Source organism: Schistocerca gregaria, chromosome X, assembly GCF_023897955.1.
Source record: "Schistocerca gregaria isolate iqSchGreg1 chromosome X, iqSchGreg1.2, whole genome shotgun sequence".
NCBI lineage: Eukaryota > Metazoa > Arthropoda > Insecta > Orthoptera > Acrididae > Schistocerca > Schistocerca gregaria.
The window spans coordinates 815,474,436-815,491,945 of NC_064931.1; the positions used below are offsets into that span (position 1 = coordinate 815,474,436).

The 17,510-nt window shown below is 36.7% G+C and overlaps 1 protein-coding gene across 5 annotated transcripts in view; it reads right to left on the reverse strand.

The window, feature by feature from the left end:
* The window catches only part of LOC126297597 (glycogen debranching enzyme), a 181,122-nt gene that overhangs the window by 47,872 nt on the left and 115,740 nt on the right, over window positions 1–17,510 (reverse strand). For all 5 annotated transcript variants that reach the window (XM_049988575.1, XM_049988577.1, XM_049988573.1 and 2 more), the window contains exons 11-15: window positions 16,991–17,114; window positions 10,003–10,268; window positions 9,462–9,611; window positions 1,961–2,163; window positions 1,577–1,780 (exon numbers count right to left, since the gene is read on the reverse strand). In XM_049988575.1, coding sequence (XP_049844532.1) covers window positions 1,577–1,780; window positions 1,961–2,163; window positions 9,462–9,611; window positions 10,003–10,268; window positions 16,991–17,114 — 947 coding nt within the window. The remainder of the gene's footprint in view (window positions 1–1,576; window positions 1,781–1,960; window positions 2,164–9,461; window positions 9,612–10,002; window positions 10,269–16,990; window positions 17,115–17,510) is intronic.

Sequence of the window (17,510 nt, forward strand, 5' to 3'; positions counted from 1 at the left end):
CAATGGGTTGTTCTCATAGGAAACTATGGCCCAGCCACCACTGCGACCAGTGGCACCCGTGTCCCTGACACGCAACACGTTCATCGCCAATAGAAGGTGAGAGAATCTTGGCACTACTGACATTAGCCAGGCCACAAGTCTGCAAGTAATTTGCACCATGTGCATTCACTGCTATAATAGTACATATATGCTGATGCACAGCCACAGTGAGCCAGCTGGGTCTGAGTCACTGGACCAGGACCATTACACCATACGACTCTGGACTGAGTACCAGCTGCCATTCCAGAAACGCTTTGCCTGCACCATCCCCCAGAGCAGGCAGCTGGTCAACCACATACCTTTGCCTTAGTCCATGGTAGCTGAGGACTCTGAGCTTTGGAACTGGAATAGAACTATCATCAAATTTATCAGTTGTGTATGCCAGACAGCAGTTGATGCTGTGGCCCATTTGCACATAGACATTGGATTATGACTCAAAGTGATTGTATCGTTAATGCCAGATAGCAGTCCAGCCTGTGGCCTGTTCACACTGAGACATTACACTACAACTACAAGTGATTGTGTTTCCATCAGGGACACCTAATAGAATGTCATCGGATAATTATCTGCCATTAGGAATGCTTGCTACTTTTAGTGGTTCTTGTTGTGCTTTTCAATGTCTAATGGAATGCCAAGCCCAGCTGTCTACTGCCATGTCCGTATTTATATTATGCTTAATAAAGTATATAGTAATATAGTATGAAATGAACTATAATGAGCTGCTGGTGGACTATCGTTACAATATATTTCACACAATTTGTAGCTTCAGAACTTCATACAAAACAAATATTCAAAGCAATAGTGTTACTTGTCTGCTTGGGAGCTCTTTCTTTCTGCATATATCATGTCCAGCCACTTGACAAACAATGCATAAAGCTTTAGTTGCAGAACAAGTATGTGATTTGACCAGTTTAGTTTGCTATCAGTGCGTAATCCCAGGTATTCTGAAGGACACTATCTAGCTGCTGGTCATATAAAATTTCTTCCATTTCCTCGTCTTTGGAGGTTGTGTGAAACTTCATAAAGTTTATTTTACTGCAATTAACAGAAATACTATTTCTATGAAATCAGTTCACAATATGCCTAAAAACCTTATTAGCTGATGCCTTCAGTTTGTCTAATGAATTATCCATAAGTACCATAGTGGCATCAGCAAAGGTGGTGAATTTACAATATTCTATACAGAGAAGTAGACCTTTAATAAAAATAACAAAAGTAGGGGGATCAGAACTGAGCCCTGAGGCACTCCACTTGTGATGATATCCCATTCTGGTGATGTTGAGACACCTTATCAACTACCAAATACAACTTATTGCTTTCTGTTTAGAAGACTGAAGTGTCTAACTTCAACAGCAGTGTCCATGCAGTTGTATGTTCTTGATAGCACTGGAGAAGCTTTCTCAATTTCTGCTGTGTATAGCATTCATTATCTCAGATAAAATAGTGAAAAATAAGTCAAAACATTTCTAAAATGAAGATACAGTTTTGTAACAAAGGTGAAGTATTTTATTACAACAACTGGAAAAAAATCACTTACTTGATTGCAACCACTGATCCAGGTTGAAAATTTTTAAAATTTATCTGTGTGACATTTGGATCACCAGAATCTCCAATTTGAAGCATCTGAGACTCACTCAATGGAATATGTTCCTTCAGTTCTACTTCATAATCCTGTAAGCCATTTATTCTCTTTTCATCTTTCACAAAGTTATCGTATTTCTGAAATCTGCCCCCTCCAGACCTACAGGAGAGAAATGTGTTCATAGTATTATTTTTTGGAAAATCTAATTTTAATCATGTCACTCAGATATATGTAATGAAAATGTAATCATTAACTACCTTCCCTGCTTGAATTTTGATGCAGAAAATTTATTATAGAATTAGCATTAAACACAGATAATCTGGGATAGGATTTACTTACTTTGCATTCTTGTGGAAAAGTGATGCTTCCAAAATGACCTCATCAACAGTGCCTTCTACTCTCAATGGTTTTACAAACCCACGATTAAAATACGTGTCTGGATGACGGAACGCTGTGTATGCCACCAAAACCACAGACTGATGAGTAGCAGGACAGTGCCGAGTAACAGCAACAATGTCAGCATCCATTTGATCAACAAATACCTGGAATATAGGTTAAAATAATGCTATTAAATATCTGAAATATACTTCAGCCCTAAGAACAATAGGGGAATAAAAGTTGGATACATCAAGGATGTTCAAATGGTGGGTTTTTATGTTATATATTTTTGTTTACAGCTCCATTTCAGTGGGAATAGTCCTTCTTTGTACAAATAAGGTTACTTTGAGATAATACTCTGTTTTTACTATACTTTAAAAGAGACACTTTTGAGATTGTGAGATATTTTTAGGGCAATGAAATATTTTTAAATATTTAGTGTTTTCATACTGCAAAAATCCATCTAGTATAAATACACACTTAAATCTGACTTGGGTGAAAATTTGTAGGGAGCTGTCTAACATGCTTGCCTGATATATTCAAGAGAAAATGATTCATGTAATATTGGTTTCAGTAATTATTTTTCCTTTTTTTGGTATTTAGTATACCATTCTACAGGAGGGGAGAGGGGAAGTACACAAATACAACACTTTGTACTTTGCTAGTGGATTTGAAAATTGTCTCCCCTGGACTAAGAATGTTCTGCTCCCATTTACCAATCTGGTAGAAAAGCTGGAAAGGCTTCTGAGGTCTCCCATCCTATGGTACTTCATGTGACTTACCAGGTTTGCACACTTAAAACACCAAGTGTAAAGGCATATTAGCTAGTGTAAGCTTCTCTACATTGGTTGTTTCTTCACTTACTTACAGATTGGAGTTTTTTTAAAATATTGTCTCTCAAATTTTCACGAAAGCAGTAATCCTTAATATCAATCTATACAATACTGTACAGTCACCTAGTCATAGTTGCAGGTTGCTTATCTAATGACTTCTAGGAGCAACAAAAATTTGATTTTCAGTATTTCATATAATTATTGATCAAACTGAAAAATTTAAAATGCTCTCATAATCTACTAAGTAAGATGTATAGTCTTACATTAAAGATGTAACACAATAAATCAAGTATTAAAGTTAGAAACTGTGTATACATCTTGAAGCAGCATAACTCACAGTGTGCAAATTATCTACATTATATTCATCCACTATTTGAAAATAAGTGCACTTAGTGATTTCCAACAAACTTTACACATTTTTTCAAAAGTTTTCTCCCTGGCAACCCACATAATTAATGAAAGGAAAAGAACTTTGTAATTCAGGCACCCACAGACATTAAACTTAATACTGAATGGAAGTAAAATGAATCACAAGACAGCTGTAATTGGTGATTCCTTTATTGTCACAACCAGTTTTGCTACATTAAAACAGCATCCTAATGTGGAAACAGCATCACATTAGCACACCAAGACAACCCCAATGTTTATAGCCAAAAATCAAACCCCCAAAGTGGGAAAGTCATCAAAATAAATAAAGCAGGACTTCGGGGCAAATAGTGTGGTGGTGCACCTGTGTAGTTTGAGGTTGATTGGTTTGGAAAGTAAAGGCACCAAACTACAGGATCATCAGTCCCTAGTCTGAGGGAAGAACAATCGCCAGTAAATCTCTGTGTGGGCTCCAGTCTCTCTAATTTACACTGAAGTTCAATTTTTTTAAAAAACTGGGGGTTGAAATGGCTCTGAGCACTATGGGACTTAACTTCTGAGGTCATCAGTCCCCTAGAACTTAGAACTACTTAAACCTAACTAACCTAAGGACATCACACACATCCATGCCCAAGGCAGGATTTGAATCTGCAACCGTAGCGGTTGCACGGTTCCAGACTGTAGCACCTAGAACCGCTCGGCCACTCCGGCTGGCAAAACTGGAGGTGGAGGGCTTACTAGTTAAACATATTCTACAAAAATGAGAGGGCCATAGATGCTTAATAGGTGTTTTTTCATGAGTAATGTGACACTTTAGTCATTAATTGTTGCAGACAGTGATGACAACTACATAGGTTTAGTTACAATTGGCAAACTGAATGTCAAAGAAAGTGGTAAAGAAAAGTAAAAAGTGATTTCACCTTGAATAAGACTTACAGCATAATTCTAATTGGCTGTTCTGACATATGAAATGCGCAATGTGTGCTCTTCTCTTTTAGGGGAAAGAATATGTTCTGAGAGTGGCAGATTGACTAATTAGAAAATACGACAATATGTATGATTTATGCAGGTGTATATTTGAAGCACAGTATTGTATGAAAGTGTAAATTGAACTGTGTGATAAATGGAGAAAAGGAAACTAGAAGAAATCAAAATGCGAATCCATGAAACGAAAACAGGTAGAAAAGCTCATATCACTACATTTTTGTTGGGTTTATTTAGCCTACTGCTAAGATACTCATTAAACGTACAGTATTCCCATTACATTAAACACTCATCTCTTATTTCATTGACAATCTGCAGCCCATTCCATTATTAAAAGAGTGATTAGTATTAGGTACATCACCATATAAGTTAGTTGGTTATAAATATAGTAATTGAAGGAATAAATGCAAGAATAATGTAGCTCAATTTCAACTAATACTGCAAGAATTTCAGAAAACTTTTTGTAAACTGGAGAAAAAACAATTTCAGAATATGATCTTTTCTTAAAAATGTTAAAATGGTGTTTTCTTGACAGCTCAGTTCTTTGTTCTTTAATGGTTCTCCGATTTATAATTATAAAATTTTGTTGTAGAACACTGGCAACTGAGCATCATGAAATCAGATAATAAACCACTTCAGTTATAAATAGATTTATTGGTTCAATCACAACCAGTTTTGGATGATTATAAGTCCATGTGAACAAGAGTGCAATAGGAAAGTGGAGAAACTATAACAAGAGAGCATATATCACCTAACACTTGGCTAGTGGAAACTCGCTGCCCAACTGTAAATATGATGATGATGTGGTCGGATTAGCCAGAATTAAACACAGGTTCCACACCAGGTAATCAACAAAATTAACCAAAAGAAACAGGCAGTCAAAAGATGAAAAAAAAAGAAGAAAAACTAAGAGAATATCAATTAACAATGTAAGAAAACTTACACAAAAAGATGTGTGGCCCACTGCACATTAGACACCAGGCTGTGGACTGGTGACAGCCACACATGGATCTGACATACAGTACGAAGTGGTGGTAGGAGGAGGCCCAGCACGAAAATTGGTGACTGTTGTATTTCAATGGAAAGTAAACCCATCTAGTGGTGAACAGCATCAGAGCTGACTAACCTGATCATTAACAATGGTGGATGCATAATATGCAACTAATTAAAACTGAGTTAGATGTACATTGTCAAAGTATTAAAAAATGAAAAAAATATATATATATGCTTGGGCATAAATAGTGAGTGTGACCAACCATATGCTAAAAATGGCAGAAAGGTAAAATTCAAATATAGAAAGCCACAAATGGGCCAATACTGGCAAGTTGGATAAAAATAAACTAATTATCATGACAACTGAGTATCCACAGGGTGAAATAGTACCAGTTGGTGACTAAAATCAAAGTGATATGCAGAAAATTACAGTTCCTTTGAGAGAGAAATTTGAGAGGAATATTGGGGAGGTCTGAGTACTATTTCAGAAAAAGATAATTATTTGGAGGTTACACGAGCCTCAGCATGGTTTGCTTGTTTAGGGTTGTTGAAGGGTTCTTGTTTAAGCTGTGTATAATTTCTATTTCCTCTAATAAACTAAGGATGCAGCCTTTGTCGTGGTGAGGAAGGATACTCAACTTGGTATTTATGTCACCAACAGTGCGTCCTCCGACTTTCAAATGACTGAACTTAGAATTATTAATGTCATTTTGTTCTTTGAATCAGATGTTAAAAAAGTGTCCTGTCTGCTCAATATAGAGGCACTAGCAATCATTGCACCTGATTTTATAAATCAGCCCATGTGGCAGCTGTGGATCCTAGCTTCATGGTGCCTTTTCTGGAGACCAATTCTGTTTGGTATAAAAATGACACTGTGGCTCCATCTTTTTTGAGCCATTGGCCAACCTTATCTGAAATAGTACCAAAATAGTGTACTTTACTGCATGAATTACATGGAATGTCCTCATTGATGGGTGTCAGGGTAATCCCATGGTGAATACTATGAAGTCCTTCACTAGATAAGGGTGTCCACAGCTGAATTAGGTAGCTGTTAGAACTCACAATATACCTGGTAATTTCAAGCTCATTTTTATATTCCTGTTCACTGAGGGTTACTTAGGTAGAAAGTTGCACCATTACACTCAATGCAGCCATCTTATATTTCTGTGGGTGATTTGATAAGCTGTGAATTATACTGTCAGTTGTGGTCTCTTTGCTAAAATTGTGATGGTAATCTTATCGTTTTGTGAAATGATTTTTAAATCTAAAAATGGCAATGTAAAATTGATTATTAGGGTGCACTATGTTAAGATATTGGTGAAACTGATGTACTTGACCTTTAGTACCACTGTAGAGAAGTAAGACATCATTGACATAATGTTTACAGCAAATAACATTCTGGACGTAATGGGGGAAAGGTTGGAAGAACTGGTATTAAATGTAGGTGACAAATGTTGACAATAATGCTAGCTAAGAGAGATCCCATGACTAGTGCACTAGCTATTTGTAGACAACATTACCAAATTTAAAGTAACTGTGGTCTAGAGCCATCTTTAGGCGAGTGAGAAATTCATTCATTGCTTCGAAATCTAAGTTAGCATGTTACCTTATATTGGATTCTACAGTTGGGATTACTTCTTTAGTTGGGATGTTTGTATATATGTTGGTGACATCCAAGCTAAGTAAGTGTCATGGGTGATTGTGGTCTGATTTAAAAGTTCGATGAGTTTGTCCCTCTTTTTCACAGTATCAGAGGTTGGAAAATAAAAATGCCTGCTCAGAAAACTATTTAGCTCTTTAGCTAAAAGATAATCAGAAGAATCAGCTGCATTACCAAATGGTCTCAGAGGGGAACCACTCTTATATACAGATCTTAAGTGTGCCATGCTGGGTGTGTTAAGGCTTCATAGGCAAAAGGGTACTTTTTTTCTTTCAGTGACAAATTAGCAGTAGGATTGAAACGGCAGATGACTACATTATTGGAAGATAAAAATTCTCGTGCTTTTTGAATGTAGTCAGTTTCATATAAGATAGCAGATGTATGGCCCATGTCCACATGTATGATGAGGGCTTGGTTAAGCTGAAGCTTTTTTTTAAAGGCTACACGAAGTGCCTTGATCTTTTTTGAGAAACAGTGACATTAGGGGCCCTATGAAATCCTGATACTGCCCATTCTGTTTTTTTTTTAATTCATTGGTAACAGCCTCATTAAGTTTAAGAGTAATATGATTTTTAGTAGAGGCTTCGCATGCAGCTTGGTCTAAAAAAATGTTGTACTGGTGATATAAGACAGAGTTTTGTTTAGTAAGCCCATTGTATCATTATTAAAACCAATATTAGTGCAGTTTTCAACCTTTTTATGGAACCAGAAGTTGCATTTTAGAGTTTCTACAGGTCACACTGAGCCTCTCAAGGTTCTTCTTGTGAGATAGCATAATATTATATGTTTAAAAATTAATAGTATGTATAATATGCATGTATGAATGGTCAAAATTAAAATAACTAAGTTCTTTAGCCAATCCTAAATGAGTAATGTGAGTTTCCTTCTTTAAAAAGCCTTTCTTAGAATATAACACAATGATTTCTTTTTAGATATCTTTTTTCTTCAGTTGATGTACACAACATGAAGAACTAATGTAGGTTCTATTGAACAATCGTTTGATAAAATTCAGAATGACATTTTACTTAAGACAAATCTTGTTAAATGCCATCGCAGATTATGTCATAAACCTGTAGTACTTCCTAGATGCTCAGCACGGCATTTTTTATACCAAACAGAATTGGTTCTCAGTATAGGCACCATGAAGCTAGGATCACAGCTACCGCATGGGCTCAGGCATTTATCAAATTAAGTGCAAGGAGTGCCAACATCTCTAAATTGAGCACATGGCGCATTCTTTTAAAATCCAATTCAAGGAACATCAGGACCTGAATAATTCTAATTCCAGTTTGTTCACTCATTTGAAAGTCAATAGGCACTCCTTTGCTGACATAAATAACATTTTGAGTATCCTTCATCATCATCATCAGAAACGCCATGTCCTTAATTAATTAGAGAAAATAGGAATTATGTACAACTTAACCAAGAACCCTTCAACAACCCTAAATGAGCAAACCATGCTGAAGCACATGTACCTTCTAAACGATTGTACTTTTTTTGGAATAGCACTCAAACCTTGCCAATATTCCTCTCAAACTTCTCTCTCAAAGGAATTGTAATTTTCTTTATATCCTTTTAATTTTATTCTCCAACTGATTCTGTTTTTTCAAGCTGGAGATACTAAGTTGACATGGTAATTAGTTTATTTGTATCCAACTAGCCACTAATGGTCCATTTCTGGATTTTCTAAATTTAAATTTTGTCTTCACATCATTTATAATTGATGGTTGGCCACTCCCACAATTTATGCTGAAGCACATAATTTATTTATTTATTTGTTTGTTTAAGTACTTTGACAATGTACATCTAACCATTTTTAATTAGTTACATATGTATCCACCTTTTTAAAAAGATCCAAACTGGATCTCAGTTTCACGTGTGACTATCACCATCCTGCAGCCTGGTGTCCAGTGTGTGGTGGCCAAGTGCCGCATGATGTAAGTTCTCTTATGTTGCCCACTGATATTCTCTTGTTTTCCCTCCTTTTCTTCTTTCTTTGACTACCTATTTCTTTAGGTAATTTTCTTGATTATGTGGTGTGAAACCCATGTTTCACTCTGACTAACCTGACCGTATGAACTTCATATTTACATCTGGGCAGTGAATTCTCACTATTATGAAAACTTAACAAGTGCTAGGTGGTATACAACCTTTTATTATAGTTTCTTCATTTTCCTACCACAGCCTTGCTCAACTGAAGATGGGCTAATAATCACCCAAAACTGGTCTTAATTGAACGAGTAAATCCATTTGAAACTTGTGCTACTTATTATCTGATTCCATTTATAATTAATTACATTTCTCTTGGTTCTTGCATCAAAGTTTCACAATATTTGGATGTGTAGGTCTTGTCACAAAATAAAACATCAGTTTCAGCTAATACAATTGCTAATAACTTACACTAACAGTTACAAGAAACAATATGTCTCTTGGCATGATGTCTACTCATACCATTATTTATATACTACTCTAGGCATTCTAGGAATTTTTAAGGAGAGAAGTGAAGCTTCTTGTATATGTGTACTGGTACAAGTAAAGAACTTACATTGAACATACATTATGGGAACATGTGACTGTAGCCATAAGTTATCATGTTTATAACGAAATGTTTAAAGACTTAATTTACCTGGTTAAAGCCAGACATTCCCAAATCAAAATGTAATTTGTTCAAAGCCTTTTTAGCTGAAATAATGCCTGAGCGAATTCCAACACCTTCTGATGCATCATCATCTTCAGTCCAAGCAGTATACTGTCTGAATTCATCAACTACATGAATCTGGAAAATGCATAAAATATAGGAAAACATATTTTTATATTGAAAGAACTGGTATTATTGAACATCAAATCTACAAGCATCAATAGTAAGCCTAAAGCACAAGATGAAATATATTGAAACTCATATCAAAAATATCAACTGTGAGGATCATCCTCAATTTCCATTGACAAGGCTCACCAGACAAAGTTAGAGAAAATTTTGTCACTTAAGTTTGTCCATTTCTAAGTTCATTTGTCATCTAAGGCTTTACTTCTCTTTTCTTTTAATGATAATTGTTTTTTGTGTGTTGTTACCTATATTTGATTTTCTTATACTTGCTTTTCACATTTGTATAATGTAAAATATTTTGACATAATGAGAAATATGTAGTTTGCTGATTCAAAAAACTTACATGATGTGGAACCAGTTCATCATAACCTCTGTTGCTACCAGATGCACAGCACGCCATTGACACAAGTGCAGTACTTGGAAGCAAATCAAACACAGATCTTTTGTCAATGGGACTAGGGTTATCATGTGTTAAATCTAAAAACAAAGCATGTGCTACTGATGGAACAAGTGGTCGAAGTGATGGTTGGTGGAAAGCACCTACAGGTTCTCCACCATATCGGTACACAAGTCGTCCCTCCTCGTGAGAGTCCCAAGCTGACATTGCCTCTGCAAAAAGAAAAAAAAAATTAAGTTTCTAATATCTGTCTCCAGATTAAAACAGCACAAAAATAAGTAAAATGCATAATACATTGATGGTAGTGCATGACTTATTTAAAATATACAGGTTTAAAATAATAGTTAATACACCACTAGAAAGAAAAATATCGTAACCAAAACTCAGTTGTACAAGATAAATGAAAGTTGGTAGGCATATTTCCACAACTTAAAGATGATGCGAGGGTGCAAACCAGGTTTGCTATAAATACATACAGTACCAGCCATGAGTGTTAGTTACCTTTGAGATCAGACATAGTGACTTGATAGTCAGGAATACTTTTAAGACAAAGAAGATGCAGTTATCAACAGCTCACTGAGTTTTAGCAAGGATGTGAAATACAGCTATGAGAAGCTTGATGTTCTTTCTGCAACATTGCAGAAAGACTTGGCAGGAATGTAGCCACTGTAGTGATGGTCATGGGAAGGTAGATCACAAGAAGACTGGTATCTGGATGGCCATGTGGCACTACCAAGAGGGAAGACTGGCATGTTTGATGTATGGCTGTGGGGCATTGTACTGTGGCTGTGGCAGCAATTTGAGCAGAAGTTGGTACCACAGTGACACAATGAACTGTTACAACTAGTTACTTCAAGGACAGCTCTGAGCCAGATGCACTGTAGTGTGCATTCCACTCAAATCCAAACCACAACCATTTGAAACTTCTGTGGTATCAAGTAAGAGCTCATTGGAGGGCTGAGTGGAGGACTGTTGTATTTTCTGATGAAGGCCAGTTCTGCCTCTGTGCCAGTGATGGCCATGTGTGGGTTACAAGGAGGCCAGGGGAGTGCCTGCAACCAACTCATCTGTGGCACTGGACCTACACCTCAAGTTGTAGCATGGTGTGCAGTTTCATATAACAGCAGGAACACTCATGTGCTTATCCCATGCATCCTGACTGCAAATTGGCATGTCAGTCTGGTGATTTTTACCTGTTGTGCTGTCATTCACAACAGTATTCCACTGGGAGGGGAGGGGGGGGGGTGCACGTTTTCCAATAGGATAATGCTTGCCTACATACTGTGCATGCTCTACAGGGCGCTAACATGTTGCCTTGGCCTGCTCAGTCACCAGATCTGCCTCCAATCAATCATGTACAGGACATCATCAGATGACAATTTCATCATCATCCACAATCAGCATTAACCAGCCTTGTATGAGAAATCAAGTGCAACAGGCATGGAACTGCATTCTTTAAACTGACACAGGATACAATGAATGTATCTTTGCATGCTTGCAGCCAATACTCTTGTCAGATAAACTGTATTTGTATTTGCATTTGTATTTCTTTATTGGTCCTGTAAATCATGTTTAGGTACAGATTTTGCACAAACGATATAGGACAAGTCAGGTTGGTACAGTATATACATCATCATACACATTGTTATTTTGAAAGGATAAATAATTAAAAATTATTCAATATATGTTGAATATTGATGACAATTTTAATATAATAAAATAAAATGATAGACTTATTAAGAATATTTGGGCAATTACACTACACTTTTCTGGTACTCTAAAAACTCGGAAACAGAATAGAAGCAGTGGTCAAGCAAGTACTCTTTCAGTTTCACTTTAAACTTTTGTAAATTTAGCATGTGTTTCAAATAGGATGGATGTGATTGTACAGCATTATGCCAGTATGACACACTCCTCTCTTACAAATGTTTGTACTTACTGTATTGACATGCAAGTAATGCTTCTGCCTAGTATCATGGGGGTGGTAATCACAGTTATACTTGAAGATATCTCTGTCTTTTAAAATACTTCCTTTTGTGAAATTTAATATTTCATACATATATAAGCAAGGAAGAGGCAGTATACTGAGATTTTTAAATATTGGTCTACAGGAGTCTCTGTACTTAGCATGGTTTATTATTCTAACAATCTTTTTCTGTAGCCTAAATGTTTTGTTTGTACCTACAGAGTTCCCCCAAAAGATAATGCCGTACATCAGCAGTGACTGAATACTGCCATGGTACATTGTGATCACAGACACACGGCTTGTATTTTGTGTGAGGATTCTTACTGCGTACGTAAGTGTGTTTAGCTTTTTATTTACATGGTTACGATGTGTCTCCCATTTTAGGTTTTTCTGTATATGTATACCTAAAAATTTTGTGTCGCTCACAGATGAGACAGTTTTCCCATAAATTTTAAAAATTGGTCTTGCAGGATGTAGTTTCTGTGAGTTGTGGAAATTGACTGTCACTGTTTTTTCATTATTTATTATTAGCTTGTTTGTTCTGAACCATTGTGTCAAATTTTGTATTATACCTGTAGCTGTTTTTTGTAGGCTTTCCTCATCACATGATTTGATTAAGATATTTGTGTCATCTGCAAAAAGTACTGTTGTCCCTTTAGTTATTTTTTCTGACAAATCATTAACATAAAGAATGGAACGAATTGGCCCAAGGATTGACCCTTGAGGAACTCCATATGTAATGTTTTGTGCATTACTGTAAAAATTACAAATTTTTTGTATTTTTATGTCTTTGTATTTTATTTGAGTGATCTGTTGATGGTGATGAAGGTAGGAATGTATCCATTTGTTTGGCAGGCCTCGTATTCCACAATTACCTAGCTCCTTCAACAGAGTATTATGATCAATTACATTGAAAGCTTTAGTAAGGTCAAGAAATATGCCAGACGCATGTTGCTTATTATCTACTGCAGTTAGAATTTCATTTAAGAAGGTATAAATAGCTGACTGTGTTGATCCGCCAGTTCTGAATCCATGTTGTGCATCACTTATTATGTTTTATTTATTTAGAAAGGCTGTCAGCCTTATTAATGTACCAGCATTTCACATTTGCAATGACTTTTCTCGTGCTTACCTGACAACTTGCAGTGTTAATTACTTAAACATGTTACCTAAATATGTTTTACAGAACATAAAGAAAACTGGGTTCAAGCCTCCAAAAAGAAAATCATGAGAATTACAATAAGACCAAACATTTGGAAGATAAGTATATGACACAAAATGGAAGTAGAAAGTAATCAGAAATAGACTGTGACAAGAAGAGAAGCAGGGGAAGAAAGGACTAGATGAGCTTTTATGTCTTATTACTGTAGATAACACAGTGTAAATGAGAAGGAAGAAAGTAATACTCTCCTTTTCAGTCTGAAATCTGCTGACAAATTAAAACTGTGTAGTGGACTGGGGGAGAAATGTGGTCCTTTGGCTTGAGGACAGGAGTGGTACATATATGTAACCTATCATGAAATTTCAGGCAATGTGCATCTGCTGCACAGTGAAAGTTTTGACATATTGATCATCTATCTTCCCCTTTTTTTGACAAAAAAGAACCAAGCATATATCTGGGTCCATTTTTGGTAACATAAGTTTACTTATGCTACATCTGAATAAAAGATATCTGTATACAGCTCAAGTTTATTGTAATACTGTCAATATAACAACAGAAGACAATCTGAGCAGCCATCTTAGGTTGTTTGTAGATGATGCTGTCATTTATTGACTAATAAAGTCATCAGAAGATCAAAACAAATTGCAAAATGATTTAGAAAAGGTATCCGAATGGTGAAAAATTGACAGTTGACCCTAAATAACGAAAAGTGTGAGGTCATCTACATGAGTGCTAAAAGGAATTCATTAAACTTTGGTTACATGATAAATCAGTCTAATCTTAAAGCCATAAACTCAACTAAATACCTAGGTATTATAATTACAAACAAATAAAATTGGAAGGAACACATAGAAAATGTTGTGGGGAAGGCTAACCAAAGACTGCATTTTGTTAGCAGGACACTTGGAAAATGTAACAGATCTACTATTGGAGGAAATGACCACAATGATAAAATAAGGGAAATCAGAGCGCGTACGGAAAGATATAGGTGTTTGTTCTTTCCATGCACTATTTGAGGTTTGAATAATAGAGAATTGTGAAGGTGGTGCGATGAACCCTCTGCCAGGCACTTAAATGTGATTTGCAGAGTATCAATGTAGATGTAGATGTAGATGTAGCAAAGACCTTGGTGGAATATAGTTACTAGAAAGAAGTAAAGGTAGGAACTCATCTTATAACTGAGGTGTTAAATGGTTAGTAGGCACATAAAAAAGACTGAAAACATTGCTAGGCCTTTGGACTATGATGTTCTTCAGAGCTACCTAGTACAGAATACATATATACACTCATACATGGCTACCTTTTCCAGGTTGACTACTTAGTACTGGTTCTGCAGCTTGATTTGGGTGAGGGTTTGTATCTTGTGGAGTGGGTGAGGGGACAAAAGAGACAGACAGCAGGATGGAGGGTTGGAGGCAAAGGTGGCTGATAGTTTAGATGAAAGGGATGAAGGGACAGTACTATGACACCATTAAGTTGACACTGAAGGCAGCAATGGAAGTTGCACGTGGCACACAACAATATGGAAGAATGGACTATAAGGGGAAGAAAGAACAAAGGAAGATGGAGATTGTGGAGAGAAGGGTGTGAGTGTAGATCTAGTGAAGTGAAGGGGGCAGACTGTATGGAGACAGGTACAGAAGTGAGCATGGAACTGGGGCTAGCACAAACTGAGACCAGGAGGACTGCAGGATCAAAGGATGTGTTACAAGAGTAATGTATATGTACACAGTTCAGAGAAGCTGTCACAGTGGGAGAGGAGATCCATATGGCACGGGTTGCGAAGGAACCTATGAGGACAAGTATGGTGTGTTTGGTAGTGTATTCTGCCACTGGGCAATAAACTCTGTTCTGGACTGCTGTTTGAGGGTGGCCATTTATTTGGTGGACTGTTGGTTGGTGATCATGCCAACATAAATGACTTTGAAAATGTTACAATAGAGCTGGTACATGACATGGGTGCTTTCAGAGATGGACCTGCTTCTGATAAGATAGGATATACCAGTGATGAGACTGGTATATGATGAGCTGGACAGGTGAATAGAGCAGCACCTACGTGCACCACAGAGATATGACCCATGTAGCGAGGGATTGGTAGTAGGTGCAGCATAAGGATCAACCAGTATATCTTGTAGATTGTGATGTCAGTGATAAATCATTCTGGGAAGGCAGAAAGGACTGAGGGTAGGGCGTTCCCCATATTCACACACCACAATAGGTTGGCAAAACACTGCCAAAGGATGTGGTTTAGTTACTGCAGTCCAGGGTGACATTAGGTGATGAGTGGATACTCCTTTTCAGCTGGTTCAAAGTGGCAGTCAGGGGATTAGAGGGAAATGGGATATAGCATGTGAGATTTGTTTGAGGATTAGGTTTGAAGGAAGGCCTCAGTATGACCTTGAGCATATTGGGCAGGGAATTTTTCATCACCACAAATCACAAATGTAGCCAGTCTATATGGAAGACTTTTTTAGTGTTTAATAGATGGTAGCTATCAAAACAGGAGTACTGTTGGGGGTTAGTGGGACTAATATAGGCAGATATTTTTACAAAATCATTAGAGAGGGAGAGGTAAACATACAGGAAAGTGGGATGCAACTGAGGAGGATCAGGTGATTATGATGGAAGAGAAAGTGTTCAGACTGTTCAGGAATGATGATAGTGTGTTTTAGCTCTGGGACTAAAGCCTAAAGGTATAATCAATGGAACTGAACTGGACATGGGGTAGGATTTTGGGTGGCTGGGAAGGTTTTATCTAGCTGAATCATCTGCAAGCTGGCATAGACAGAGCCATGAAGGTATACATGGCCATGCTGTGGATATCTTCCCCTCAGAGGCAGTGAAATTATGGATAACAATGTAGTTTTTCGGGTGTGTAAAAAATGATGATGTGGTTTTGGAGTTGGTAGAACATTGTGAGAATTAGTGATTGACAGCAAGAAGGCCTTGGGGAATAGGGGATGTTCCTGTAATGGGATGTGGCATCAAAAATGACAAGTAGGAGTCTAGGAGATAATGGAGTGGGGATGGTTTAAAGACAATTAAGGAAATTGTTTGTGTATCTGATATGGGACACTAGGCTGCTAGAGGTGGGTTAGACACATTGTTTCCTTTATTATTTCATGTGGTATGTATGGAGTAATATCACATAAGAGGCAATTTTTTCTATGTGCAACAAGCACAGGCACACAAATACACATTTCCATGCCACTGAATTATTTTGCAGCCCAGAGTGTACATTTCATTTGCCTCTACATTTTACAAACCATCATTTTGTTTTCAACAGTTCTCATGCATTTATTATTCTATTTTCTCTAGCTAACACACATTTTAATATTTTATTTAATTTCACTTCTACAGCAGACCACCCAGTTTTATTGCCACTATTTCCCTACAGGGTTTACCCATACTAATCACTCCGTGTAATCATTTACCAGGTACCTTCTGCTACGCACCATATGGTGGCTTGCAGAGTATGTATTTAGATGTTGATGTTGCACTGTTCTAAGTTTGTGTCTGTGTGCATGGAGGTGGTACGGGGTTGGAAGTAGGGGAGGGGTAGAAGGCATGCATGCCCCATACTTGATTTCAGTTCCACTGTATTTATCATTCTTTACCTTGCTAGTAGGTGACACTTTCCATTTCTTCTAGTTTTCAGTCATCAGCCCATTTTCCTCTGTCTATTTCTTTGCACTTCTAATTGGAACATAAGGTTCCCAAAACTTGAGATTCAGTCTTCTCTTAAAAACAGCATAACAAATATTACTGTAATTTCATGCAATTTCAACTGCAGTTGAAATATTTACCTCTAATGAGTGAACTGATTCCAAGTCTATTGACAAAAATATTGTCTTTCTGGTCAGAATTAGTAAACAGCTCAGCAACCACATACAAGTCAGGACGAACTCTTCGAGCTGCATCAAGAAGATACTGAAACACAGAATATACAAATAAAGAAGTATGTAAAACGTCCAGCACTGTCTCAAAATAACATGATGTTTTTAAGTTAATGATTTCTTTCATCTTCGTTTAATACATACTACAAGACATTACTGAAGAAGTTTTAGTCCTACGTAATTAGTGTTCTTGATATGTCTCATAATAAAATGTTTAAATGCATGTTCAGAAATGTTTATTACATCTGAATAGTATTTCTTATAGACAAGTATTTTTAACAGCAAGGTTATTAAGTTCTTATCATAGAGGGGTGCACAGTGTATTCTCAAGAGTGCGCAGGTATGTTCAAGACATAATTCCACCAGTTTTAAAGTAATACTCATTGCAGAGAAAAAATGTTCACAATCATGATGGTGAAAAATATGGTGA